Source organism: Mauremys mutica, chromosome 1, assembly GCF_020497125.1.
Source record: "Mauremys mutica isolate MM-2020 ecotype Southern chromosome 1, ASM2049712v1, whole genome shotgun sequence".
Lineage (NCBI taxonomy): Eukaryota > Metazoa > Chordata > Testudines > Geoemydidae > Mauremys > Mauremys mutica.
The window spans coordinates 122155150-122182155 of NC_059072.1; the positions used below are offsets into that span (position 1 = coordinate 122155150).

General features: G+C 42.9%; 2 protein-coding genes across 5 annotated transcripts in view; one reads left to right on the forward strand and one right to left on the reverse strand.

Annotated features, from left to right (window-relative positions):
* Nucleotides 1–5869: 5869 nt before the first annotated feature.
* SPX (spexin hormone) lies at nucleotides 5870–16093 on the reverse strand. Its single transcript, XM_044982101.1, has 6 exons — nucleotides 16069–16093; nucleotides 13136–13293; nucleotides 12947–13004; nucleotides 11448–11510; nucleotides 10463–10546; nucleotides 5870–6973 (listed from the first exon to the last, which is right to left on the reverse strand). The coding sequence occupies exons 1-6, from the start codon at nucleotides 16091–16093 to the stop codon at nucleotides 6915–6917; spliced, it is 447 nt and encodes a 148-aa protein (XP_044838036.1). The 3' UTR covers nucleotides 5870–6914.
* A 6012-nt stretch (nucleotides 16094–22105) lies between these two features.
* The window catches only part of IRAG2 (inositol 1,4,5-triphosphate receptor associated 2), a 65827-nt gene continuing 60926 nt past the window's right edge, over nucleotides 22106–27006 (forward strand). For 2 of the 4 annotated variants that reach the window (XM_044993651.1, XM_044993642.1), the window contains exons 1-2: nucleotides 25666–26281; nucleotides 26777–26887. In XM_044993651.1, the coding sequence (XP_044849586.1) occupies nucleotides 25690–26281; nucleotides 26777–26887 (703 nt within the window). In that variant the 5' untranslated portion in view covers nucleotides 25666–25689. Of the gene's footprint in view, nucleotides 22209–25665; nucleotides 26282–26776; nucleotides 26888–27006 lie in introns of those variants that run through there. The other 2 variants (XM_044993624.1, XM_044993633.1) reach the window with 2 other exon arrangements.

Consider the following 27006-nt stretch of genomic DNA (forward strand, 5'->3'; position numbering starts at 1 on the left):
GGTCGGTTACAGCGCGGACGCCACAGCACTGCGAGCATGGAGCCCGCTGCGATCATCGCTGCACTTATGGCCGTTGTCAACTCCTCGCACGTTATCGTCCACCTCTTCCACAGTCAGATGCTGAGAAACCGGGCGAGGAGGCTCCGGCAGCACGGTGAGGAGAGTGGCGCAGACCTCTCAGAAAGCAGGGTACGCCGGGCAGTGGAGATCATGGTGGCAATGGGTCAAGTTCATGGTGTGGAACGGCGATTCTGGGCCCGGGAAACAAGCACAGACTGGTGGGACCGCATAGTGCTGCAGGTCTGGGATGACACAGAGTGGCTGCGAAACTTCAGGATGCGTAAGGGCACTTTCCTTGAACTGTGTGACTTGCTGTCCCCTGCCCTGAAGCGCCAGGACACAAGGATGCGAGCAGCCCTGAGAGTGCAGAAGCGAGTGGCCATAGCCCTCTGGAAACTTGCCACGCCAGACAGCTACCGGTCAGTAGCGAACCACTTTGGCGTGGGCAAATCTACCGTGGGGATTGCTGTCATTCAAGTAGCCCACGCAATCGTTGAGCAACTGCTCTCAAAGGTAGTGACTCTCGGAAATGTCCAGGTCATCATAGATGGCTTCGCCGCGATGGGATTCCCAAACTGCGGTGGGGCTATAGATGGGATTCACATCCCTATCCTGGCACCAGCCCACCAGGCCAGCGAGTACATTAACCGAAAGGGCTACTTTTCAATGGTGCTGCAAGCTGTGGTGGACCATAGGAGACGTTTTACCAACATCAACGTCGGGTGGGCGGGCAAGGTTCATGACGCGCGTGTGTTCAGGAACTCTGGTCTGTTTAGACGCCTCCAGGCAGGCACTTTCTTCCCGGACCACAAAATAACGGTTGGGGATGTGCAGATGCCTACAGTGATCCTCGGGGACCCGGCCTACCCGCTAATGCCCTGGCTCATGAAGCCCTATACAGGCGCCTTGGACAGTGAAAAGGAACTCTTCAACTACCGGCTGAGCAAGTGCAGAATGGTGGTGGAGTGTGCTTTCGGACGTCTCAAGGGGAGATGGCGGACCTTACTGACTCGCTCGGACATCAGCGAAAAGAATATCCCCGTAGTGATTGCTGCTTGCTGTGTGCTCCACAATCTCTGTGAGAGCAAGGGCGAGACCTTTTTGGCCGCTTGGGAGGTTGAGGCAAATCGCCTGGCTGCTGTTTACGATCAGCCAGACACCCGTGCTGAGAGAATATCCCAGCGGGAAGCGATATGCATCAGGGAGGCTTTGAAAGCGAGTTTCCTCGCAGAGCAGGGTAACCTGTGACTGTCCACTTGATTTTAAGAGAGCCTGATCATAAACCAAGTTTCCCCCAGTTCCGAAGGACGTTTTAAAACTAAGGACATGTTTTAGTAATTAATAATAAATCTTTCGTTGACTTTGCATTTCTCTTTCTTCGTTGAAACATGGAAGCACTCTGTGCTGGTTAAGGTGTGCACTGATGGGTGGGTTTGCAGGAAGGGGCGAGGGGTGCCGTCTTTGGATAGGGGTTAACATGACGGCTGTGGGTTTGGGCGTTGGAAGGGGTGAGGGGGGTGTGGGGGAAGGGTGAGTATCTGCCCTGGATGAGGTCTCTTTTTGGGGCTCAGGGCACCGGGGAGGATCGTGACTACGGTCCAAGTGCATGTGAAGGGAAGCCTGCCTTTACATTCTGGGATGTCAGGCACCAGGACCCTGCACAAGCATACACATCAAGGAAAGACCCGGGGCAGCATACACCACACAGACTGTCCCTGGTGCCTAGTGACTGCAGTCTGTGTGTGCCCTGCAGTTGACCCTGCAGCCAAGTCTGTAGCATGGCACTGTGGGCTATGCAGTGAAATTACAACCCCCCCCCCCTACAGAACAACAGAAAGTCTTCTGACACCAGAAACGTGACGGAAACAGTCAGTAACACAAAACCGCTTTTAATAATGTAGTACACAGTGGGGGGTTTAAACTTGGAGTTGGGACTGGTTGATGCTTTAAGGAAAGAGCTTGTACAAATTTACAGCGCGACAGTTGTCTCGAACATTATCGGTGTGCTGCGGTGCAGGGACAGTTCTCACGGCCCCTACCGCCCCTCCGTCTTGTCACTTTGGGTGAGGGGGGGACAGGACTTCTTGGCGTTGGAGGGCGGTTGCAGATGCACTGCAGGGGGGCTCTCTCCTCCTGACTGCGGTCTTGCAGAACATCTACAAGGTGCCGGAGCGTGTCCGTTTGCTCCCTCATTAGACCAAGCAGCGTTTGAGTCGCCTGCTGGTCTTCCTGCCGCCACCTATCCTCCCGTTCCATGTGTGTGCGATGCTGCTGACACAGGCTCTCCCTCGACTGTTTCTGCTCTGCCGCCTCCGCTCTGGAGCTGGCCATCAGTTCCTGGAACATGTCGTCCCTTGTCTTTTTCTTTCGGCGTCTAATCTGAGCCAGCCTCTGCGAGGGGGATGGCGGGGCAGTCCGGGAAGGACCCGAAGCTGTGTGATGCGAAAAAGTAGGTGATTTCCTTGAACAAATACATGTTTGCCAACAGTAAACACAGTCTAGTCAGTTTCAGTTAAGAAGACCAAACAGGGAACCAAGTCTCAGGAGATCTCGGAACTAGTCCGAGATTTCGGAATACGCTCTCATTGGCGGCGCGATTGCACTGGATAGCGCACAAGCGAGGAGAGACAGCTGCATCCCTCTTGCACAAAGTCCTGGTAAGCCTTACAGTACAGAGTGCTTATCAGTTACTGCTTAGCTGTGCTCTCCTGCTGGAGGCAATGTGCAAAGCAGAAAAGATGAGCGTTATGCGGCACCTCCCGCCAGTGAACGGGAAAGACCCCTGTATGTGTTTCCTCTGTGGCCTGCAACACGTGGCTGTTAAGCGAGGGTCATTCTTATGCAAAGTAAAACTCTGTTAAGCGAGGGTCATTCTTATGCAAAGTAAAAGTCTACCATGCACAATAGTAACAGTACACTAATTCCACTAATTAGATGCAGCACTTCCACAACGAATCACCCTGAGGCGTGTCAGGCGCACACAGAGAGAGCGGATGCTAACAGAAGCCCTGCACAGACCAGGACCATACGCTGCCATGCTCGTCGAGGCGATGGTCCCCCTGTACCTGAGGATGGCCTGGCGCGGAAGAGTGTGCTTCAACGGAGCACCAATAAAGCACCTCTCCCAAGAAACCTCTTGCTGAGGCTTTTCCAGCTGCTCTCTGAGAGCTTTTTTGAACTATCCCCAGAGGACTATTGCTCCATTGCTGTTTGTGTAGACCTGCTGTTTGTCTAGTTTCATATTTAAAAATTGTTATATAGTATTTCTATTTTTTATATATATCCCTGTTTCTTAAAAAAATAAATGTATCCCTGTTTGTAGCACTTACCGCCTGATCCTTCCCCTGATTCCGAGTCCGGGTTAACGGGCGGGGACGGTTGGTAGGGGATCTCTGTGAGGGTGATGAAGAGATCCTGGCTGTCAGGGAAAGCGGGAGTGGGTTCGATGTCGCCTGCGCCGTCCTCAACAGACCCTTCCTCATCTTCCCCATCGGCGAACAGGGAGGGGGAACTGTCCCGGTACACTATTCCGTCCTCGGAGTCCACCGTCACTGGTGGGGCAGTGGTGGCAGACCACCGAGAATGGCATGCAGTGCCTCGTAGAAGCGGCATGTCTGGGGCTGGGCTCCGGAGCGTCCGTTTGCCGCTCTGACTTTTTGATACCCTTGTCTTAGGTCCTTCACTTTCACGCGGCACTGCATCGCATCCCGGCTGTATCCTTTGTCTTTCATGGCTTTAGAGACCTTCTCGAAGGTCTTCGCGTTCCGCTTGTTGGAGCGCAGCTCCGAGAGCACAGACTCCTCGCCCCACACAGCGATCAGATCCAGGACTTCCCGGTCAGTCCATGCTGGGGACCTCTTTCTATTCTGGGATTGCCCGGACTCCTCTGCTGGAGAGCTCTGCATCGTTGCAGGTGCTGCGGAGCTCGCCCCGATGTGCAACCAGAACGTCAGATTCAAACCGCCCAGACAGGAAAATGAATTCAAATTTTCGCGGGTCATTTCCTGTGTGGCTGGCCAGAGAATCCAAGCTCGGAATGCTGTCCAGAGCGTCAACAGAGTGGTGAACTGTGGGATAGCTCCCGGAGCTGCTAAGTTCGATTAGCATCCACACCAAGCCTAATTCGAGCTAGCAAGTGCGAATTTAGCGTTACTCCACCTGCCGGGGTGGAGTACCAAATTCGAACTAAAGAGCCCTCTAGTTCGAATTAAATGGCTTCCTGGTGTGGACGGTTGAGCGGTTAGTTCGAATTAACGCTGATAAATTCGAATTAAAGTCCTAGTGTAGACCAGGCCAATTGTTTCAATCTCATCAAACTCACACACTGCTGTCAACTGACCAGCTTCCTACACAATTGGATTAAAAGCCGCTGGCTCAAGCTTCACCCAGATGCGAGTGAGATGATGCTGGTAGAAAGGAAAAAAAACCCTTTGATGATCTGGCAGAGATCCCTCTATCTAGGACACTGTCCTCTGCTTGTCAAAGTCACGCATGGTCTCTTGACTCCCTTCTATAACTAGATGCCCCAAGAGCAGCAGCATACTTTCTAGATGGAACTAGCATGAATACTGTGTCCTTTCCTACAGTAGCCAGAGTGATCTATGCCTCACACATCTAGGCTTACTCATTTTAATTCTGACCTGAATGTTAGAGTTGGTTTTCAAGAGTTTGATGTATCTGAAATATTACCAAACATTTTTGCCTTTTTGATCGTGTGAAGGTACCAAGGACTCAAAATAAGTGTTCACCTAAGATACCAGCTCACCAAAGGCCAACCCCCAACTGATTTCATATCATTATTGGGTCATTTATTGGTATCTGACAAACTTGGTAGTAGTTAGCTGTCATACTGAAAACACGAAGGCTCCAAGAACAGCTCATTTCCAAGTAAGGTAGATCTTTTATTTATTTTCATGACATTTGTAAGGAATTGTCCACACTAGTGGGCATGGACCTACAGTAAAACATAAAAAAGTCCATTAATCTTGAATATAGCTAAAGTTTTGCTGTAGCTCTGAAATGTTCAGGCACATGAAGGTTAGGATAATCCAGGGGTTGGCAACCTTTCAGGAGAGGTGTGCTGAGTATTCATTTATTCACTTTAATATAAGGTTTCATGTGCCAGTAATACAGTTTAACATTTTTAGAAGAAGATTTTCTATAAGTCTATAATAGATAATGAAACTATTGTTGTATGTAAAGTAAATAAGGATTATAAAATGTTTAAGAAGCTTCATTTAAAATTAAATTAAAATGCAGAGCCCCCCGGACCGGTGGCCAGGACCTAGGCAGTGTGAGTGCCAGTGAAAATCAGCTCGTGTGCCGCCTTCGGCACACGTGCCATAGGTTGCCTACCCCGGGGATAATCTAACAGATCAGTAGATACATAACCCCTCTACTTTTCTCCAGGGTACAGTACAACCCCAGTTCGTGCCAAACAGTAATTTAGAAACACCTGAGGCATTCAGATTAGACTTCATGCAAAGTCCTTTGAAGTAAATAAAAAGATTCACATTGACTTCATTTGGGCTATAGCTGAAGCCCATACGTGGGATTTGAATGAATGGAGTGATCTAGCACACCCTGCCCCTGGGTGATTTAACTCTGTTTCAAAAACCAGGATTTGTTCCTGGTTCATCTAATCATTTCCCCCCAACCTGATTAAAAATGTAACTAATTACCAGAAGTATCTATCAATGCATCAAAAAAATTACTTCCTCCATTATTTCAGCTGTCTTGTTTTTGGGCAAGTGGGAAACAACATTGCATTGATTGCAAATTAGTGGCATTAATCAGTTTTGACATCACGAGACAGATCACAGGCAAATGGTTTTGAAAAAAAAAAAGAAACATCATTGCAGGGACACACGTATCCGGTGGCTATTCTTTAATTACAGAACTCCAGAAGACTTTCTGGTAATTATCATATAACTACATAACAATGTGAAACATGTCCATATCAGTGTGGAATAGCAATTAGCCAATTCAAGTGTAATTCCCATATTGCAGCTCAGAAAGCAAATAAGTACATAAATCAATTGCATAAAATGTGTGTAATTACATATACTTTTGTGCAAATTTTCTTATTGCCATGTGTGACTAGATTCACTGCTGGCACAACACAACAAACTTCAACTGATAACAGTGGTGAATTTATCCCATGATCATTAGGAAGGCTCCCAATCCTGGTAAAAATTACACATGTGCATATCTTTATACACTGTGAGTAGTTTGATGGGATTACTCACAGTACATAAAAGATAAGCATATATTTTAATTTTGCAGGATTAAGGCCTAGATAGGTAGCCTGTTGATTGTTCGCTCCAGTATGAAATATCTCCAGCAGAAATCACCTGCTTTGCTGCCCCATATACTAGATGCACTCTAATATTTCATTGATTTAACTGGAACACCAATAGACTGCAAGAGCCCTGCAGGTGGATTTCAGGACCAGCAATGTGGTGGTTAAAGAGTCAACTGCTGTCATAGGTTAAAAAGTGTTTACATGCAGAGTTGGCTGGAATATGGTGAAAGTTTTTCCATGAGAAGATTTTGGAAAAATTATCAAAAACAATTCAATATCAGTATGATGTTTGGGTCCTGTAAGCTAATATGTTCCAGTGGTTTTTAAATTTTGGGTGGCACGCAATGTGGTTTAAGATAGGAAATCAAATTTAAAATAGTTTCCGTAGCTGAACAATAACCTTTAATCAATTTGCGTTCAAAATGCAAAAATGAGTCCAAGCTTTATTCCTTCAGAACACAGGTGGAGTCAGATGAATCAGAATGTTTTGCTTACATAGACCATGGGTTCAAGGGAGATGAATAGGCATGTTGATGCAACTTGAAATCTTTCACCAGTTTAATAGATTGTCTGTTAAGTATCCAGGGTGATCATTGATTTCTTCTTCCGCTGAAAGACAATAAAGACAAGATATGAGGGGGGATAATGAGCTGCATGAAAAGAAAAGTCTTAAAACACAGGCAGTTCAGCTGCTAAAGTGATAGAGAAACCTGAGACATAACCCTATTATATGTAACTACCTGGGAAAAGCAGGGAGTTTTGTGATGTATGTAGTAAAGATTATGTTTTCTGTGTTACTGGACTTTTAAATACATGAAGTTTGCCTGCTTGTTAGAAGCCAGGGCTATATATTATGTCAGGATGGAGGATCTTAAAGACAATGAAAGAGACAACATTTCTAGGAAGGAGACAGCAGTGTATCTGTTCTTTCGTTGGGCGTTCTCCTTAATCTTTAATCAAAATAAAAATCATCTAAGTTGAAAATGTATGCCTGAGCCTATGGACTCTGACTCTCTCATCCCCTAGCACACTAAAAGATCATGTTTTTCGGTACGGGGTTTTCATAAAAGCTGTAACCAGACTCTTCACACTAGAGTTAAATGATAAATCAGAACAATCAGAAGAGTCTGTTTGGGGGTATAGAGGAGAGGGAAATACATGTTTTCTGTTGAGATTTGGGTTATTTAGCAGTAGAGGGGAAGGCTCTCACACCAATAGTAGATTGAAAAATGGGGGGGGGGGGAAAGCTGCATAAAATTCTGAAATTTCTAAGTATTTCCATTTCACAGGTTTCAGAATTTGACCTATTTTTCATTTTCTTGAAATTCTTTCCTCAAAGTTGTTTTCTTATCCAAATGAAAACAAAAGTCTGAAAAGTTTATGATATAAATGGCAATGAAAAAATTATAGTGAAAAAGTCAATTGGTTGTTTTTGTGGGAAGATTTTTTTGTGTGAAAAACTTAGCGCTGATAGCAAGATTATGAAGGACAGGAAGACGAATGAGCTAGATGAGAAGCGGGAGCATGGAGAGGAATATAAAGAAACTAGGGGCCAGATCCTCAACTTGTAAAATGTCAGAACTAAAGCAGCGGTTCTCAAACTGGGGGTTGGGACCCCTCATGGGGTTGCGAGGCCATTGCATGGGGAGTCGTGAGCTGTCAACCTCCACCCCAAACCCTGCTTGCCTCCAGCATTTATAATGGTGTTAAATATATTAAAAAGGGTGTTTAATTTATTAGGGGGGGTCACGCTCAGAGGCTTGCGATGTGAAAGGGGTCACCAGTACAAAAGTTTGAGACCCACTGAGCTAAAGATCTGGCCCAGGGTCTGTACGGTGGAGTAGTGTAAGTTCATGGAAGATCTAAGATCAAATAATTTTGAACTGGCTCTTGAAATGAAGGGGAAGCTTTCGGGGGGATGAGAGGTTAAATGGTTACATAAGCACTGTATCTTGACAGCTACATTTCTGTACCAATCTTTTGTGCCACTAGAGCCATGTTCAAGTATGTTGACCACCACAATTAAATCCAAGTTGGGTGACATTCATCTTTGCGCAAAGGGCCAACAGAAAACTTACACACCACTTAAGTCCCACTTTTTATTTTGAGGGCTTAAATGATTAATAGGTTTTGTACTTGCCCTCTACAAGGGAGTGAACTGGACTATAAGAGTCTTACCTTTCTTTCTGATTTCTTTGCAATGAAGAAAAGTGCTTAGGGCTCAATTCTATAGGGGGCGGAGCGCTCTGGCCTTAGACTAGCACAACATGTATGTATGCGCTTATCTTTAAGGATGTCCTGTTGACTTGTTTAGGCTATTGATGGTTTAATTAAGCACATTCTTAAGCACTTTGCTGGATTACAAGCAAAGCGCTCAGCACCTTGGAGGATCAAGCCCTTAATAAAGACAAGGAACTGGTGAGTTGTGGCAATTAACATTTCCATCCACACATGCTTAATCAGGTCTGTCGTATCCCCTATTTTCTGGTTACAAGGCTGACACTGGTTGCTTTTTCCTTGTGAGCAATAACGAACTAGAAAATACAGCTAACTTTCTTTGACAGGGCTTGAACTTTATGTGGTTTACTTCTGTCATGATTAACACACAAGGCTAAATTCACTAGGTTAAGCAGGTCCACCTTCAGCCTGCACACTGTGTACAAGACACTATGTTTAATATTAAGAGCTTTCACTCGATTCTGCCATTTTTTGCTCAGGCAAAACTCCCAACTTAAAAAGTCAAGGAGGGTTTTGCCTGAGGCAGAATGGAAGAACTGAACACTTTTCTTAATATCAAGCTCAGCATATTGGGAGTTTTGCCAGAAAAGGACAGGACTGGGACCAGTACAAGTGAATACATATAGCGTGAGATTCTGTGCTGGGCTTGTTTTTACTATGTAAAGAAGATGTGTTCTTAACTCACGTTAGCTAACCCGAGGCAAAATTCCAGTGAAGACAAGACAGTTTGTAGTGTTCAAATGAGTTAGCAGCTTGAGTTAGAGGCTATGGGAGAGTATAGGGTTTACCTTGACTCAGGGCTACCCAGAGGATTAAGGGGGCCTGGGGCAAAGAAATTTCGGGGGCCCCATCTATAAAAAAAAGTTGAAATACTATAGAATATTCTTGTGGGGGGCCCTGTGGGGCCTGGGGCAAATTGCCCCACTTGCCCCTCCCCCCCCCGGGCAGCCCTGCCTTGACTTGCTAACACATGGAAAAACTACAGACTGCCTTGTCTCACTGAGGTTTTCCCTCGGGTTAGCTAACTCGAGTTAAGAACACACCTTTTTTTTCATAGTGAAGGCAAGGCCTCAGAGGCAGAGCATAGAATTCACTGCCCACGAGAGGCTAAGGGGACTTTAAACCACCTTGGTGCCTTCCCAATCCCAGGCTGTTCCTGGGACTGGCAAAACCCCCAGCATAATTTACACAGCTCTGGGTGCCTGTCTAAGTTACCACAGCCTCCTGGGGCTTCCTATGGACCACAGTGCTGCTTGGTATCATCACAGCTCTGCATCCTGCAGCCCCACCTCCTGCCCCAGCCTTGCCCTCAACATACCCCTGGCGCCAGGGCTATCGTGAGTCCTTGGGAGGCAGCCTTAGAGCTGTCATCCACAGTGCCTGTGGTGTGGCTTTTGGGGCTTTTTTACATCAGTCAAACCCTTTTACCCAGTGTAAAGGAGCCGGAGCCAGAGGCAGGGGTACAGATCTCACCCATGAACTGTACTCTGCAGAAACAGGAACCCAAAAGAGAAGTTTGCTATTGCAAAGTCAAAGTCACTATAAACAGTCCCTAGAGCCCAAACAAATAAGTGTCAAGATAACAAGAAGTGAGTCCAGAATTATGGTGGCTAAATTAACCAACGGAAATGAGAAAAGCAAACAGCAAAGCAGGATAAGCCAACATTTATCCTTCCATCCATTCTCAGATATATGTCCCAATCTCTCTTACTGTAACTTCTAATACAATATGCTTGAAGGCATAGTTTGTGCTTGCAATCAGCCAAATGAGATCTTCTCAGATTTATTTTGAAGAATTAATAAATGGAGTATTCATAAACCCCTTAGAAGCTCAGAGAGTAAAATAAATGATGCATTTACCTTCTTGTGCTTTCCGTAAGGAGTTAAGAAATAGTTCTGCAGCCTCCGACAGAGATATAGGATTTGTATTTTGGCTGCGTGTTTCTGGAGAGACAAAGCCAACACACTTTCTCAGATCTAAACCTATACCAATGAAGCACAGTTAGCCAATGTGTGTCTGCAAAATTTCTGCATTTCACATTCTGCCCTTGCTTTTTTTTTAATCTTTACAACTTGAGAACAAAAGGGACAGTTTTAAAAAATATATATTTTTGTAGGCTGTTTCAGTCACTTTCTATACAATTCTCTGCCTGAAAATAGCCCATTAAATTGCTAAGAGAAAACAACCTCATAACCTACTTAAAGAGAAGGAAACAAATGTAATTCTTCCTAAAGCCCCCTTAAAGAGTGAAAGGTACATTCTCTTTTTGCATACATTCATTATCTAATTGTAAGGTTCAGTTTCAACCATAAATATAGTCTAAATGAATGTTTTCTTTACCATCATAGTTTGACGTTACAGTAATCAAGAACATACCTTTATTTTATTTTATTTTTTGCCAACAGAGATAGAAAGTTAAGGGGACTGCTTGTTCTCTCGCTTATACAAAGTAAATCAGGAATAATTTCATGTAAGATGATGCATTTAAACTGGCGTTAGTGAGAGGAGACTCAGGCTGTTAGTCTTTCCAATGAGATTTTTGAAATGATTGAACTATTCAACTCTTAATATTCGCTGTTCCTTTGAATTTGATTCTAACAAAATAAAACATTAAAAAGTAGCTTCCCTCCATTTAATTTTTTCCATTGAATTACCTCTTCCTCCCATGAGAGAATGTTTTGTTTAGTGTTAAACTAAAGCTTTCTGCATTTCTTATGGACCTGCTGTTCACATCCACCTGATTAGTTATGATGCACATCATTTTTGGGAGGGAGGGAGGGTTATGGAGATGGAATACTATAATAGTTTTTCCCTTTTAAAAAAAACATTTCCAGATGAGCTTACCTAGCTGCAATCTATCATAGAGGTCCTTCCTCTGGCTCTCATCTGAGATGAATCGACGTCCCTCTAATAAATCAATGGGAAGGGGGTGAAAACAAAACACCATACCTATGTGAACCATAACTAGAGGTCCCTAAAATAGTAATTTCAAACTGTTTTACAATAATGTTTACGCAACCATACAAACATTCTAGTGATATATAGCTCCATCTGCCTGAGATCTGTTGAGTTCAGCGCAATCTAAATCATAGAACAGAATGTTTTAGCTGAGCTACATTCTGTTCCAAAGGGCTGATGATTTTCAGCCTTTTCCACTGTTTTATTAACTTTCTGTAGGAGTTGTGGGTGAAATTTACCAGCTTCTTCCTTCACCTGCCTTTTCTGCTCTACCTCCCTGACACACTATAAATCAACTGCTTTTAAAGGAACATTGTCATTTTTTAAAAGAAAATATGTGATACTGCAAACAAATTATTCTGAATGTGTCAGTAATAGTAATAAACCGATTAGTAAAATTACAACACATTATTAAAAATAACATTTTGTTTTTAAACCAGAGGCCAAATTCTCTGCTGGCATAAATGGAGGCAGCTTTCTTGACTTTGGTGAATTTTCTCCAATTTGCATGAGCAAATATTTTGGCCCTTAATTTTTTTTTAAATTATTTATGCTGTGTGCTTTTTGTATTTCTATGAGCGTAGACTATGAAATCGATTTCTCTCTCTTTTCTTTTTTTTTGGTCTGTAGGAAGGTTTACTGTTAGGTTCTCATTGTTGTATTGTTTGGATGTCAAACACAATCCTAAATGTTTATTTTGTTTAAAAAAAAAAAGCTGTTTACACTGGATTGTTTAAAATAATGGTAAAATTTCCACTGGATCCTAGGTTTTTTCTTTAAACCACAAAATCTCAATTTGGATCCAAATTTGATTATTAAACACTATCCCTTTAATGCTGGACTAACAAAAATAGATTCATTTACACAACACACTACCAAGAAATAGGTAACACTGCCATTCCATCCGCCATAGCTGATGTCTCTTGTGGTATGAATTTCCAGCACAAGCCAAAAGGTTTGCATTAGAAAATTCTGCTGCCCTGTTGTTTGTGGAGATGCTTTAATAAAGCACAGGAGAGAACAAGAAATAATTAAATATATCAAATGTATGTTAAGTCTTTTAAAAATCAGTTTCAGAGGGGAAAGTTATTTTTTCCAGCAGATTTAACGACCAACCCGTAATTACATTCCTTTTGGAAACATTTAAGCATTTTTTGTTCCAAAATTACAATTGTTTTTCTTTACAAAAAACAATAGCAATGTTTTTAAGGTAAGACAGGATCACAATCAACACATCCCTATGATCCTCTGAGCTTCCATCTCCACTCCCCTGTCCTGCTATTTAACACCTCTCAGTTTTCTGCTTGTGTTGAACAAAGCATATAAAGAGTAATCCATTGGTAGAGAAGTTACATTCCTTAAAGCTGAAATAGCTTGGGACTTACGTGCACCCTTTAAATAGAGCATAGCCTGAGGAGTCCAGTTTCTTCTTTGGAAGTGACCCTGCACACCAAAGGAGAGAAAAGTGACCTGTTATCACAGCCCTGTCACTAACAACAAGCACCACCACTTTGCCAACAACCACCTGTGAGAGTTATTAATGCATGTACATTCATTCAGATAAAGCACTTTACCTGAGGAGCACTCCAGGAGTAAGAGATGAAAGAAGCTGCAAGGAACAGGGCCATGGCAGAAGCTGTCAGTCTACGCAATCCCTGCACAGGACAAGCAACCACAAAGACATGAGAAATTGCATCCTCTCTGCTCAGGCATCCTCTCTGCTCAACTTCATCTTCGGATGTTATTCCAGGCCCCCTTTGCTTCTAAAGCCCTTCTCTTCCACTGATTACATCATCTCAGCCAAGCCACATCAAATTTAAGGAGAGGTTGGATATTAATATCAGACCCTGTGCATTTCACATATGGATGTAAATTATCAGTGACATGAGAACTTTGTGTGCTTTTTTTTACAAATATGCAAAGTCCTCAGACACTGTGGTGATGGACATGGTCTATAAACCCAGACAGAGAGAGAGATTAGATTATATATATCACCAGTTTTCACTAAACCCTGGATGATAATGAGATGATAGGCAAATATTTCTATATTCCAATGTAGGGGACTTGGCATTTCAAAAACAGTAAGGCAGATCATTGCTTTCTCGGTAAGTAAATGTTGTTAAACTTGGTGTGAGATTTACATCAACCAGGATATTGACTGATCATACAAATGTTATTGTAAACACATATTAAAATCTTGGGTTTTGCACACTGGCCCAGCACTTGCAAATGAATATACCGAACACAAATCCTATGTAAAGCAAGCTGAATCTCTAGTTTGTATACACAAAGCAAGCCTTGTTTTTCATGCATTGATGCATGTGACAAGTAAGTGATAGCATACAGCTATTATGATTCACAGATGTTTATTTGATCCTGTCTGTTTTAGAAGTCTTTCTGCTATTAATGGTTTAATCTGTTTGGTTTACAGTACATTGAAAATCACTATAACATTTTTACTTGTTTTCTAACTTAAAAAAACCAAAACCCTGGTGTTCCTAAAATAATACACACAACTAAAACTGTAGGAGAAACTACTATTTACCAAAATGTTTCCAAGTATCAAAAGCTTCTGACTTACCTTCATACTTAGTTCCCCTGTAACTCAGTAGTCTTGGATAGGGTGAGCTAGGATTGTGTGTTAAAAGAGATTTGATCTGGTTGCAGTTTGGGGGTCCCTTTTTAAGTCTTCTGAGTGAAAATCCCCACCCCTTTACAGCAGAGTGGAGGAGTCTAAAGGGACCTCTTGTCAGCCCTGGCGATGAAGAAGTAGAAGGTCTGATGCCTCCTCAGGGGGACGTGCAGACTTGCAGAGAGTCAGGGAAATGATTGAAGGGTGGACCCCACAGACATAGAGATTCACCCCATTAGCCAGGCGACTTTCTGAATACATCAATATCACCGCCAAAACTTCTCCACAAGCTTCCCAGTAAAACCTCACTGTCATGAAGAACGATCAATAACCGCAGCCAGCAGCAAATATTAATAAGGATAACAAGCTCTTGCTTTGGGTAACCCGTCTATTGTGTATCAGGTTGGCATTGACTGCGGCGACTAAAAAGCGACCCTGCCGAAAAGTTAGCAAATTATTCTCAAGATTCACAATCTGCCAAGGCGTGAGAAAAGAGAGACTGAAAAAAGGCAGCATGTCCAGTGTAGCCAGTTTTAATGCTGGCTAACATAATAGGAATAAGTCTCTTGTTCTTTTTTTCTGTCACGCTCTTGCCTATTGTTTTGTTATAGCCAAGCAAAACCAAAAGGATAAGCAGAATTTTTAAACCATTAAGCCTTACTCCCTTTGCAGTCTTGACAGTCACAACTCCATGGAGGGGTTGGAGTAAAAGCCCAGTTCATGGAATAGACCTTCCTTGAGCAATTAGAGCAACAGAACAACCCAGACAACCATGAAAGAATGGGAATCTAAAGAATTATGTGTCAGACCCTGATATTAAGGGTCCTTTTATAAATGATTAATAGATGTTACAAGCACATTAAATACATGACAGGTGTGTGTTACAGGTTACTATATGTGGGTTATAGCCCACGAAAGCTTATGCCCAAATAAATGTGTTAGTCTCTAAAGTGCCACAAGGATTCTTCGTTGTTTTTACTGATACAGACTAACACGGCTTCCACTCTGAAACCTATAAGGACACTAGTAGATGCAATAGAATGATATAAGTCATGGTTATAAGCATCTTGTTGGCCTTTTGGAGTCTAAAGCAATCTATAATATTTAAGTAAACATTTGTCAAAAGATCTATTCATCATTTATCAACCCTGTATAAACAATGCATAAATATACCCTTTATATAAAAAGTGACTACATCAGATACTGGTCACTCTCAAGGACAAGATACTGAACTGGATGGACCACTGGTTTGATCTAGTCTGGCAATTCCTATCCCTCTAGGGAAGGGAGTAAATATTCATACTTTCTAATCCCAGCTTCAACACTAACTGCCTGCGTGCCAAGTGTCTTCACTTTGGGGGCCTACATTTCCACATCTGTAAAATGGGAGCAATACTTCCCCAATAGGGGTCTCGTGAAGGGAATGGCCAGAAAGCCAAGTGAGCAGGTGAGCAATAGAAGAGGCAAGAATAATAGTAAAATAGTGCTGTTCTCACGGATAGGGTTGTCACTGTGCATATTTATTAGGTGACTGGGCCTGCAGCCAAAGCAAAAAGAGTCTTCCTAGCTTATGATAAATGTGTGCTCATGTGGAGACACGAGTGGGCAATGTGCAGATGGGTTTTGTTAAGGTCCATACCTTTGCTGACTTTGGGGCTTCTTTGGCCAAGGGCTACCTATGCCAGTACTATGCCAGATGCTGGGCAAGGTTGGGTAACAATGGTACAGAGTTGGAGTCCTAGTTGCATTGTGGGTGCAAGAAATAAGGGGGCAGCTTAGGTTACGTCTTCACACAACCAAGGTGATAGTGGTGGCACTGCATCAGCAGTCTATGTATCTGTATCCTTTAAACAGGATGTCACGATGCACCCTTACCTGGCAGAAGGGATTCTACTTGCATCTTCTACAAGTTGAAGTTTCCAGTGTTTGTCAACATCTTCTTGTCCATGACAAAAAAGGGACATTCTTCTGGATGTTCAAGCCCTGGCCTTAAAGAGGGGCTTTCTGGGTTGCATATCATTTAACAATTACACACACAGAAATACTAAAGCTAGGCAGTAGCCATTCACTTTTGTGGCGTAAAAGTGGCTCGGTACAATCTTTGCTTCCATTTATACTGCAGAGACAAAATTAAAATTCTGCAATAGTCAGTGGAAAATTAAACCCACGTCTACAGTATTTCACCTGTGGATACAGCCAGCCAAACTGTGAAGATTTTATAAAACAGATGTAGGAACAATGAAGATTGTTGGTATGAAAAGCTGAGCCTGATTCTCCCCTCACTCACACTGGTATAATCTGGAGTAACTCACACCAGTGTAAAACTGACGTACAAAGGGAGACAAGCTGAATGTTCATTGTTGTTGTTGTTGTTGCTATATCATCATCAAAACATATGACTACTGAGCATTTTTAGTCTCAACGTACTTAACTAACACCGAGTCTTTAAATTTCACAAAACTGCTGTGATGTAAGGAATATTATAATCCTCACTTTACATATGAGGAAGTGAGACACAGTAAGACTTAGGGTAAAATTTTCAAAAGTGCCTAAGCGATGTAGGCACCTAGGTACCATTCACTTTCAATGGATCTTACAATCCTAAGTTATTAGGACTTTTGAAAATTTTATCTCAAATGACTTGCCTAAGGTCATACAAGAAGTCTGTGAGCAGAACTAGGAATTGATCCCCAGGACTCCTAAATCCTACTTTAGTGCTTTAACCTAAAGACCAGCTTTCTTCCCTTTATAGCATCTTTCATGCCACGATGCTTCACATAGTATAGATTTATACTGTCCACAGAAATGCAGCCACTTCTGCAGTGATATATGGCATATGTTTAACAGCACACAGTAACACTAAATCAGGGTTTCTCAAACAGGGGTCACCGCTTGTGTAGGGAAAGTCCCTGGTGGGCCAGGCCGGTGTGTTTACCTGCCCCATCCGCAGGTCCGGCCAATCGCGGCTCTCACTGGCCGTGGATCACTGCTTCCAGCAGCCCCCATTGGCCCAGAGCAGCGATCCACAGCCAGTGGGAGCTGCAATGGGATGGACCTGCAGACGGGGCAGGTAAACACACTGGCCCGGCCCGCGAGGGGCTTTCCCTACACAAGCAGTGACCCCTGTTTGAGAAACCCTGTGCTAAATAATATTTTAGGATGGGAAACATGAAACAATATGCATGCACTCAGGGTGCTTACATACATAATTTAGGCACATACAGATGTGTATGTGAAAATACATGCACATATCTTTGAAAAATAAAATATTCTGTAATTGGGTTATGGCGCATAACACTTTAAAATGATACGTGTCTTTTCTTTTTGTTTTGACAGCCCAGGTTGATGAGTTCCACATCAAATGCTTGACATCAATCCTGCCATTTCTTAGCAGATTCACATCAATGAGTAAGTGGCTTTGGCAAGTAATCAATACTCTAAGTGGTGGAGAGAAGCTCTCTGTGGCAGCAAGACCCTCCTCATTAGAAGAAGCATAACATATGCTTATTCTGAAAGATGTTCAAAAGGTCATTGACCTGCCTACCATGACATTGTAAATGATGAAACCCAAAACTCTGCGACTGAGCTTGAGTTCTGAGATACTTGGAGGAACACATCTGTGAGCGATTGTTAACCAACAGGTTCTGAGCCATGCAGCCAAATTCAGGGCATACATCACTTATTGCTGTGACCACTGTCTATCGTGCTGACCAGTATTGTCCCATTGTTTCCTTGTGCTTCCTGGTCTGTTTGTAAACAGTCTCAGAGGCCATCTTTTTAGTCTGTGTTTATGCAGTGACTAGCACAATGGGGTCCTGGTACATGACTGGGGTTCCTAGGTGCTAGAGTTATACAAATAAATAATAATCTTCACTCTATACCATATTTTCCGTATACATGCGGTGTCGCCAACTCTTACGATTTTATCACTAGTCTCATGACATTTTTGAGGTTTTTTTTTAAAAGCCCCAGCTCTTGTGTCATGTTATTATGGGAGAATCTCAGCTTCCATTCTTTTAAAATAAGTTCGTTTTGAGCCCTCCTGGCTGGGGAGAAAAGCGTGAAAATTTGCAGGGCGCCCCCTGGTTCAGAAACTCAGAGCTTAAGAAAAGCACCCGAAAATGTGTCATTTTAAAAACAATCTCATGATTTTTGAGTAAATCTCACATTTCTGGAGGCCTGACTTGGGATTTTTTGACTGTTTGAGGTATGAGTGCCTGATTCCAAGTCCAGTGCTTAAGCTACAAGACAATCCTTCCCTTTGTCCAGAGGGTTTCTGAAAGGGGCTGAGATACATCCTGGAGGTACAAGTATAGCATAAGCAGCAGCACTGCAAGCTTCAGAAAAGCCAGTATGCAACTTGGTATTGCTTATGTAAAGGGAGGTATTGCTTATGCAGGGAGGTAATAGTCCCTTTGTTTAGGGCACTAGTGTGAAATATTGCGATATGCCTAGGGTACAATAATTCCTTTTAGTAAAGGGGAAATTTAAGCCAAATATCAGGAAAATCTCTCTGCAAGAAGTAGAATGCTACAAAAAGTTAGTTTCAAGAAGTTGCAAGTTGGAAAAGGGCAGCTGACCACCAAATACTAAGAAATATATAAGTGCTTCTGTGGTATTCGTTGGCTCAGAATAAACTCTTTAAAGCAGGAATGATAAAGGATTGCATGTAACATCACAGAACACACACTAGAGAAGATACACTTCTGCAATGACAGAAGCACCTAAGGCCAAGGAGTCATTTGACCTTTGCTTCCACCCCCATGAACCTGGCAGAAAAGATTTTTGTCTTTGTCAAGAAACTACCTGGATGGATACTGACCATGCTAAATGTTACTCACGCAGCCAGCCCCTCTTGGCTGAGTAGTCCATTTGTCACACAATCTCACCCATGGAGCCAGACAAGAAATGCTGTCAAATGGCTTGATGCTGACATTTGATTGAAAACAGTGGATTAAACTGGGACTGGGGCAAATGGCACAGACATCTCAATTTCACTGAAGGGCTGAGGGATAATGGGACAGTTGGGTATTGTTATTGTATCTTGAAAAGGCTAACCAAAGTTCTTGTTGAACAATATCAGTTCAGAGAGGTCCACAAAACATACAGCCATGGGGTACAATTTAGCTTTGTGTTTGACTCCCATCATGCAGGCTGCAGGATTTCTACCAAAACAGAAGCTTTTTTATACCTTCCAAGCGGTAACTGTAGTATTAAAAATTTGCTATTTGAAACAGAAGTGGGGTGCTGTTAAGGTTGGTTCTGTTCTTGAGGTAGAAGCCATATGTCTTGTTTAGTCCGGTAAGAGTCTATCCCTAAGAAATGTACTGGACAACCAGATGTTTAGATAAATAAAACTCATTTTAATGCCTAGTCGTTTTGTTCCCCAAGTGTTTTCCTTTCTTCCTTCAGAAGGAAACAAACAAAATAGTTCAACTAGTCCTAAAACAGTTCCACTAGTCCTCCCACAGTGCATGGTAAAATCTTCCAGAGTGCCCTAATTCTGGGATCTGAGCTGGTGTTTGTGGGAGAGGTAGCCAGCATGAAACTACCATTTCCCGTCAATCCCCTCCCCTCTGAGCTTTGATCCTCCAGAGAGACATGCAGGTACAGCCCCTTTCCCTGGCCAGTAGGGGTAGAAGGCAGACATTTTTTGAGGAAAAACTCTGACCTAGGAAGTAAGCTCACTCTAGGGAAACAGTGGCCACGTGGAAACTGGAAGCAGCAGGGAAGCCGAATGGTGGGAAGGCTGCTGGGGAACAGTGTGCAGAACAGGCTGCAGCAGAAGCTGGAGAACCATGTGTGATAAGGTTGTGACTGGTGGATATTGTAACTGGGTCAGGTCTGTGAAGAACCTGTAAAGAAGTAGCAGAGACCAAGCAGAGAGCCCCTGCACAGGGGCCCCAGTGAGACACCCCGCTATTGATCCTGGCTTCAACACCTACTGGCTGCTATTTGGCTCTAGCAGAAACTGGACCAAAAAGGCATCCAGGTACTAGGCCAGAGGGGCCCTAAAACTCTAGTGGATTGCTTACCCCCCCAGGGCCCAGATAGGAACTGCTGTTATAATTCCTTAAATTGCAACTGGTTAAGCCGCTGTACCTTCCGCTCTCTGCCAGCCCTAGTAAAATACCCCGTCATTTAGCTACATGTCAGACATTATTAGAACCCACCAGGCCTCGTGCCAATAGGGCCTAACATCAGAAGGGCCGTCCGTGCTTGCCTCCAAGTTGCAGTACACTTGATGCACTACTCGTACCTTCGAGGTTTGGGGTACTGTAGCACGGAGCATCTGTAACAACGACACTGGTCACACCCCAGTTGGTGAATTTGGCTGGAAAGGTTAGGGTGCAGATGCCAGAGGACTACTTGGTGGGTCGAAATAAGCAATTCTGATAACAAAAGCATTCTCCTGAGCCCTGAGAGGGGACATAGACAGGGCAGTCTAACTTCATGCCTTAAGCCTATTCTGGGGGTGGCCAAGGCTTGGACCACTGGATCAACCATTTTGAACGAGCTGTTGTAATAAATGTTGGAATAAATGGCAGGGCCCAGGAGGTGTTTGAAGGACTGACACATGGTACCCATCCAAGGGCAATATGTAGGGTTACCACCTTTGAAATGCAGGCTTGGGTGGTGGGGCTCTTTCACTGATGCGTAGGCTTCCGGGCTTGGGCTGGTCGCCTAAGCTCTGGGGTCCTCCCACTCTGCAGGGTCCTACAGCCTGGACCCCAAACAAAGCCCAGGAGTCTACACAGAATGAAACAGCCCCACAGCCTGAGCCCCACGAGCCAGAGTCAACTAGCACGGGCCCAGCTGTAAGTGTCTAGTTGTTGTGGAGACATACCCAGAGTTTCTGCCTCCTCCCCCTACTGGCGACGGCCCCTGCCCAGGGCCAGAGGAGCCCGGCACCCCTGACGGCAGTAGAGGGCAAAGTGCAGCCACTGGGTGGCAGGCAAGGAGAGGCTCCCAGGATGGCTGGAGAGCTCACAACCGTTCCTGCTCTCAGCTGCCGCAGATCCCTCACAATCCAGGGCTGTCAGACCCCCCTGGAGTATTAGCTACACAGGCCCCCCCAGGACCGGGACTTGGCAGTGCTTCTCTGTTTCCATCTGGACAACTCCATGCTAATAGTGGGCTGCAGTGCCTATTGCAGCTGCACAGGGCCTCAGGGAAAAAATGGTTGGGAACCCCTGGAATAAAGCACTCCCTTTCAGCTTAGTCGTAGTGCAAACACCTGAAATGCCATAACATTCATATTAGGTTATGCTTGTGCATTTAGTGCTCACAAAAGGTACTGGCTGAACAACCCTGCTGACTGAAACCTTCTGCCCACAGAGCAGCTATGGTGCGGAAAGCAGCAGAGCAAACTTCCCCCCATGCTGTCCAACCAATGTCCTTCAACCTTTGCCTCAGAGGGACCATCTCAAACTGCAAGAGGATTTCTTGAGCAGTCTCCAGCCTCATTCAAACTGCCAACAAGAGTCACCTGGTTGAAAGGTGAAAACTATGGGGTGAGTTGTGCAGATCTCAAATTATACACTCTGCCCAAGTTCCTTACAGCTGCAGGAACCAGAATGACTCCTGGGTGGAACCAGAAATGTCCCATTATCAGAGGATCACAAGTGGGTTATTTTGTTCTTTTCATCATTGTTTCAAAGCTAAGGGCTGCCTAAGGCAGTAAAATGCTGTAGGAAAGAGTGAGAAGGTCAAATGGATTCATTTAGCACCTGGAAGTAAAGCAAGAGCCACAGAGTGAGAAATTGATACATGGTACAAACCTAATCAAACTTATTAACCACTGAGAGTGAACTGCAGACAGTAGCAGGTGTGTGTTTGAAACTGATTTCTATCAAATGGGTTTGCTGTATTTAGCCATTTAAATGTATTGCTAGAAAACAACCATAATCATCCCACTTAGCCTTTATTAGTAGGATAGTTAAAATGGATTCTGTTGCCCTGCTCAGGTTTTAAAAGAAGCAGAGTAGAATTTTTCCTTCCCTTTGTATGTAATAGTAAGTAGGAGCTATTCAAAAGGGGTTTCTATGAGGACTGTTCTGAAATGAGAGTGAAACAGGACATTGTCAAGATTAGGATGGTCACATCTCTTTACTTCTGGTTTGATTTTATCTGCTTGCAAATTCAATATTCTTAATGGGTGACTTAGCTATAACTAATGTTTTTAATCTTGTCTCCTTACAAAAGAGTGTATTGTCAATATTTGACAACAAGGGCAATCATGGCATGAAGATGGAAAGATTTGTTTGTAGCATCTAAAAACTTCTTGTTAAAACAATAGGAAAATGCAGGTTCCTGTCTCTTGAGTAAACATCTTGAAATCAAGTATATATTCAAGAGCTGTATTTGTATTACTTTTCATCAAAACCATGGTAGCTTTACGTTTTTTGAAATATTCTGCTAAAAGGTTGCATATCAGCTAGTGTAAAAAATACTAAATATATTAATCAGTCTTAGAAAAATAACTTTTTGGGGGGGTGTTTCAAACTGGTTTAGTCAAGGGGGGGGAAGTGCCCCCAAGATGTTTTAACTCATGTCTTGGCTGTCATGGCTATGTATCACTCTGAAACAGTTTGGGCTTAAAATGTGGTGTTGCTTTTAAGGCTAAAGAATTGTTTATATGTATGCAGTAAATTCTGAACCATTTAATGGTAGTGGAAAATAACCCTTCAGTTGCTTATTATTTCCGCACTAAAATATCTGCTACTATAGCAAAAATGGAATAGTTTGTCTTCTGAATGTGTCACCTGTTGGTAATAAGAACTATTTCCATATGCTGTAAAGCAGCTTTTGGGTGTCACTAAATTGACGTGCGTAAAGCTAGCTAGTGGCAGCCCTGGACAAGACATACATTTAATAGGATTCCTGCCTCTTATCTTTGGATAAAGTTGCTCAACATTATATAGTTGTTGTAACTCTTAAGACAACACTCTATTTTTGAGTAATTAAAATGGCTAACAAGTAAAGAATGACTTTCAATGGCAGTTGACACCAAACCTGTTCAGGCTTCCTTGAAAATTTTGCATTTTGAGATGGTCCTTCTAAGGCAAGGATTGAGGCAGATTGGTTGGGCAGCACAGAGGAAGTTTCTCTGCTGCTTTCTACACCATAGATGTTCTGTGGGTAGACAGCTTCAGTCTGTGGGGTTATTAAGCCAGTACCTTTAAGCCTAAATACTTATGATCATAGGTGCTGGAGCTGGGGGGGGGGGCTGGCCTGAAGTGATTTCTACCCTATCCAGGGTTTACAGTTTGGTTCAATGGCTCTCAGCACCCCCACTATACAAATTGTTCCTGTACCTCTCTCTTCGATGCTGGAAAACTTCACCCTAAACATAACCTTTTATAATAGAAGCAGCAAAGAGTCCTGTGGCACCTTATAGACTAACAGACTAATAGGTTTACCCTAAACTTTTCAAACAGCTTCAATATTCTAACACCCTGGGTTGACTTATGAAACAGTGGATGTGTTTATTTACTTTAAACTTGTCTGAATTGCTATCACTTACACTAATGATTTTTAATTCTTGGAGGCAAATGGAATTTTGCAACCAATAAGAGAAACCTGCTGGTGTTGTGCAAGGATACCATTATGGCTTCTGAGAAGGCATTGGCAGAGAGTCTGGGTATGTGTAGGCTTCAAGCTGAGGATATGATTCCTAGCTCAAGCAAACATACTAGCACTAGCTCGGATTGGGTTATCATGCTAAAAATAGAGTGTAGCCATGGTGCTGTGGCGGGGAAGGGGACGGGGGAAGGGTTGCTGCTTGGAGTATACACCTAGTATCTTCTTATGGATACATGCTTGTCACAGCTGGTCCCACCTGTCACCATGGCTAGGTGCTATTTTTTTAGCATGCTAGCTTGATCAGAACTAGCACAGGTATGTCTCCTCAAGCTGGAATTTAAACCTCCACCTATAGCCAGAGAAGAAATAGTAACTGCCCAAAGAAGGGCACATTAGGCTGTCTACACTAGTCTTCATTAACACAAGTTTCCTGCTGTTGCTACCATAGTCTCATTGATGTTGATGGGAGTTCTAACAAACAGGACTCTGGCCACTGCTGGTATTGGTCATCCAAGCCTGCTCAGGTCTAAATAGTTTAATGATAAAAACACAGTTGGTGGCTGATGCCTTGTCCGCACTTTTATTTCTACTGGAGCTACCACTGGAGAATTGCTGGAGGTGGTGGGGAGAGATGCTAGGGTAGACAAGACCATAGTGGCGTAGGTGAGTTTTCCTATAAAGAGAAGCTGGGAAGATTGGGACTGCTTTGTATGGAGAAGAGAGAATACCAATAAATAGACTAGTTAATGATATAAAGAAGTCCAATCTGATGCTCAAATTGGAGCCACCTTTTTAGCCCATGCAAAGCCCAGTGTCCCCTTATTTGGTTAGACTAGGAATGAAAAGGACAAGTCTTAACTTTCACTTTCTCAACAAAGAAGTGTGTGTGTGTGGGGGGGTTGTTTTGTTTGTAAACAATCTTTCTCTTGACAATAACACTAAAAACAAATCAATATAAAAATCTACAAACTGATCACTAGAATTTATTTACAAAAAAATAGCTGTTTATTTCATTTATGCAGGAGAAGACTAGGAGGGAAGGATCTCCGGTTCCCCCAAACATAACTTTTATGTAAAATTAGTCTTACCAACCTCTTCAAAATCTTTAAGCTAGCTCAGTGCACAGTAATGTAGCAATTGTGGTGGTGTCTGTGAGTGGGCAGTTTGTTTGTTTGGCCCAGTAAAATGCTAATCCTGGGCCCCTCTTTCATTTCACGTAGTACCAGAACAACGTGGCTTTGAACACTGGCAAAGTTAAAACTAAGTGTTTTGTGAAAACACCCCATTTAAAATTCATGGAACTTGGTGTTGCAGGCTGATATTAAGAACTTGCTATAAATACCAGTTCAGGAAGTCAAAAGACTAGTACAACTGCAGTTGTTTTGCCTGTAATTGTCAGATATGCTATTGGATGAAAGCAGAAGTCAAATATGTTTAGAGAGTATAAAAGGTAGTTTATGTAAATTCCTGGATAACTGTTCTTCCTTTTAGTCCCTTGGCCTTGGCCTTGTGTTTATATGGAAAGTGCAAATGTGTAAATAAAACCACTCTAATGAAAGATCAAAACTTTAATAAGACTTCAATTTGTGGAAATAAAATCCTAGAAAAATGCTAGTTTATTTTTAAAACAATAAAGTTAGTCAAACTTCTTTAAATCTTGCTTTTAAAAAGGGGGATGAATTTATTTTCCTTTTTCCCCTCTAACCAGCTTGAGTTCTTTAATTATTTTCAAGTTAGATGAATTAAGACTTGCAAGAAAATACTCAAATGTTATCCAAGAGTTTTCAGACCACCACTATCTCCTGTTTTGTATAGACTGCCTATTAGACTGCTGCAAAGAATGTTTAAATCAATATTTCTGACTTTTGTGTTCACTCTCTCATTCAGATACTTTTCAAACAGAAATCAGTGATGTCTTCTGAAAATGTAACTAACAAACGTCATCATAACCCAGTGGACAGCATTTGCCGAAAGATCAAGACTATCCAGATGATGGACCAAGTCCCTAATCCTGCTTTACAGATCCCAAAGTTTCAGTCTAGGAACTTTGACAGCCCACAGACTAACATCAAGAAAAACTTAGAGGAGATATTGAAGAAAAGAACGTTTAAAAGTCATGAGGCTACTGGGCCATATTACCTAAGCCCCAGTAGTGATAATATTTTCTCTCCATGTCCGCAGGCCACAGGCCACAGACGATGCAAGTCTGACTTCCCCACTGGCAATGCAACCTATTCAATTGGTAAAACTAAAGAGAAGACCAGAAAGTCATGGCTACCAATGTGCCAAGTTGAGAGTTCTCCACCCCTTCTCAAAAGCGAAGAGGCTAACATCCGTATGGGTCAACTATCTGCAGTTTCCAATGTCAAATGTAAAGACTTGACTTGTAAGGATAACTACCTGACATCAAGTCCAAACTTGCCTTTCTTAACAACAGTCCAAAAGGCAGAATGTTTTGCATTCCAATCTCCAGTGGTGAAGAGACTGTCTTTGAGTGAAAGAGGTAAACAATTCCAATAAACACTTAAAGTATCCAGCTTTCTTTTCATCAACTCTAAACATTAGGTTGCCTAACGATGGCTGTCTCAAATGGTTGAACTTAATTCTTTAAAAAGACCTGAAACACCACACTGAGGGGGCATTTGGTCTAAGGAAGCCTGCCAATCCCTTTTTTCCCTTTATAAAGACCTAGTCTAGAATCTTCTACTTCCATACACTCCGTCCATGTATATAAAGTCTCTAGCATGGCCATATTTAGTTTCCAAGCCGGCAAATTATAATGTGTGGGAAGACTCTGTTGACTTCAATGGGTCTCTGCACAAGTGCAGGGGTTTGCCTTGGCCCTTGTGTTAGCTGCATGATCAAAGGCTTGCTGTTTAGGTTACAACACCACTGGGAATGTCATGTAAACTTATGCTGTTAAAAACAAAAATTTAGTTGAAGTAGGACATGGTAACTATGAGAATTAGATGGAGTATAATGTATTTATCCCCCATAGGATGGAGACTGTCATGGGCGAATAATGCTGACAACACCTATGATGTGAGCTTGATCTGTGAAGAAGACTTGTTGACCACTATCTTCTGTGCATGTGATACAGAACGCAGAGGTGTCTTAACTCCCCCCCCTTCCCCCATTTACTCTGTGTTTTGCTCAATTAATTTCAAGCTTTAGGTCTTACTAGAAAATATAATCTGTTTGGTACATATAGAGAGAGGATGGTCTCTC

Bases quoted from the DNA above. Each gene is read 5' to 3' on its own strand.
- SPX (XM_044982101.1), bottom strand. From the start codon at position 16,093: ATGCAAGTAGAATCCCTTCTGCCAG. The intron at 13,005-13,135 runs GTAAAGTGCTTT...TTTGGTGTGCAG, and splicing joins ACTCCTGGAGTGCTCCTCAG to GGTCACTTCCAAAGAAGAAA. The intron at 11,511-12,946 runs GTAAGTCCCAAG...TTGATTTATTAG, and splicing joins GCTCTATTTAAAGGGTGCAC to AGGGACGTCGATTCATCTCA.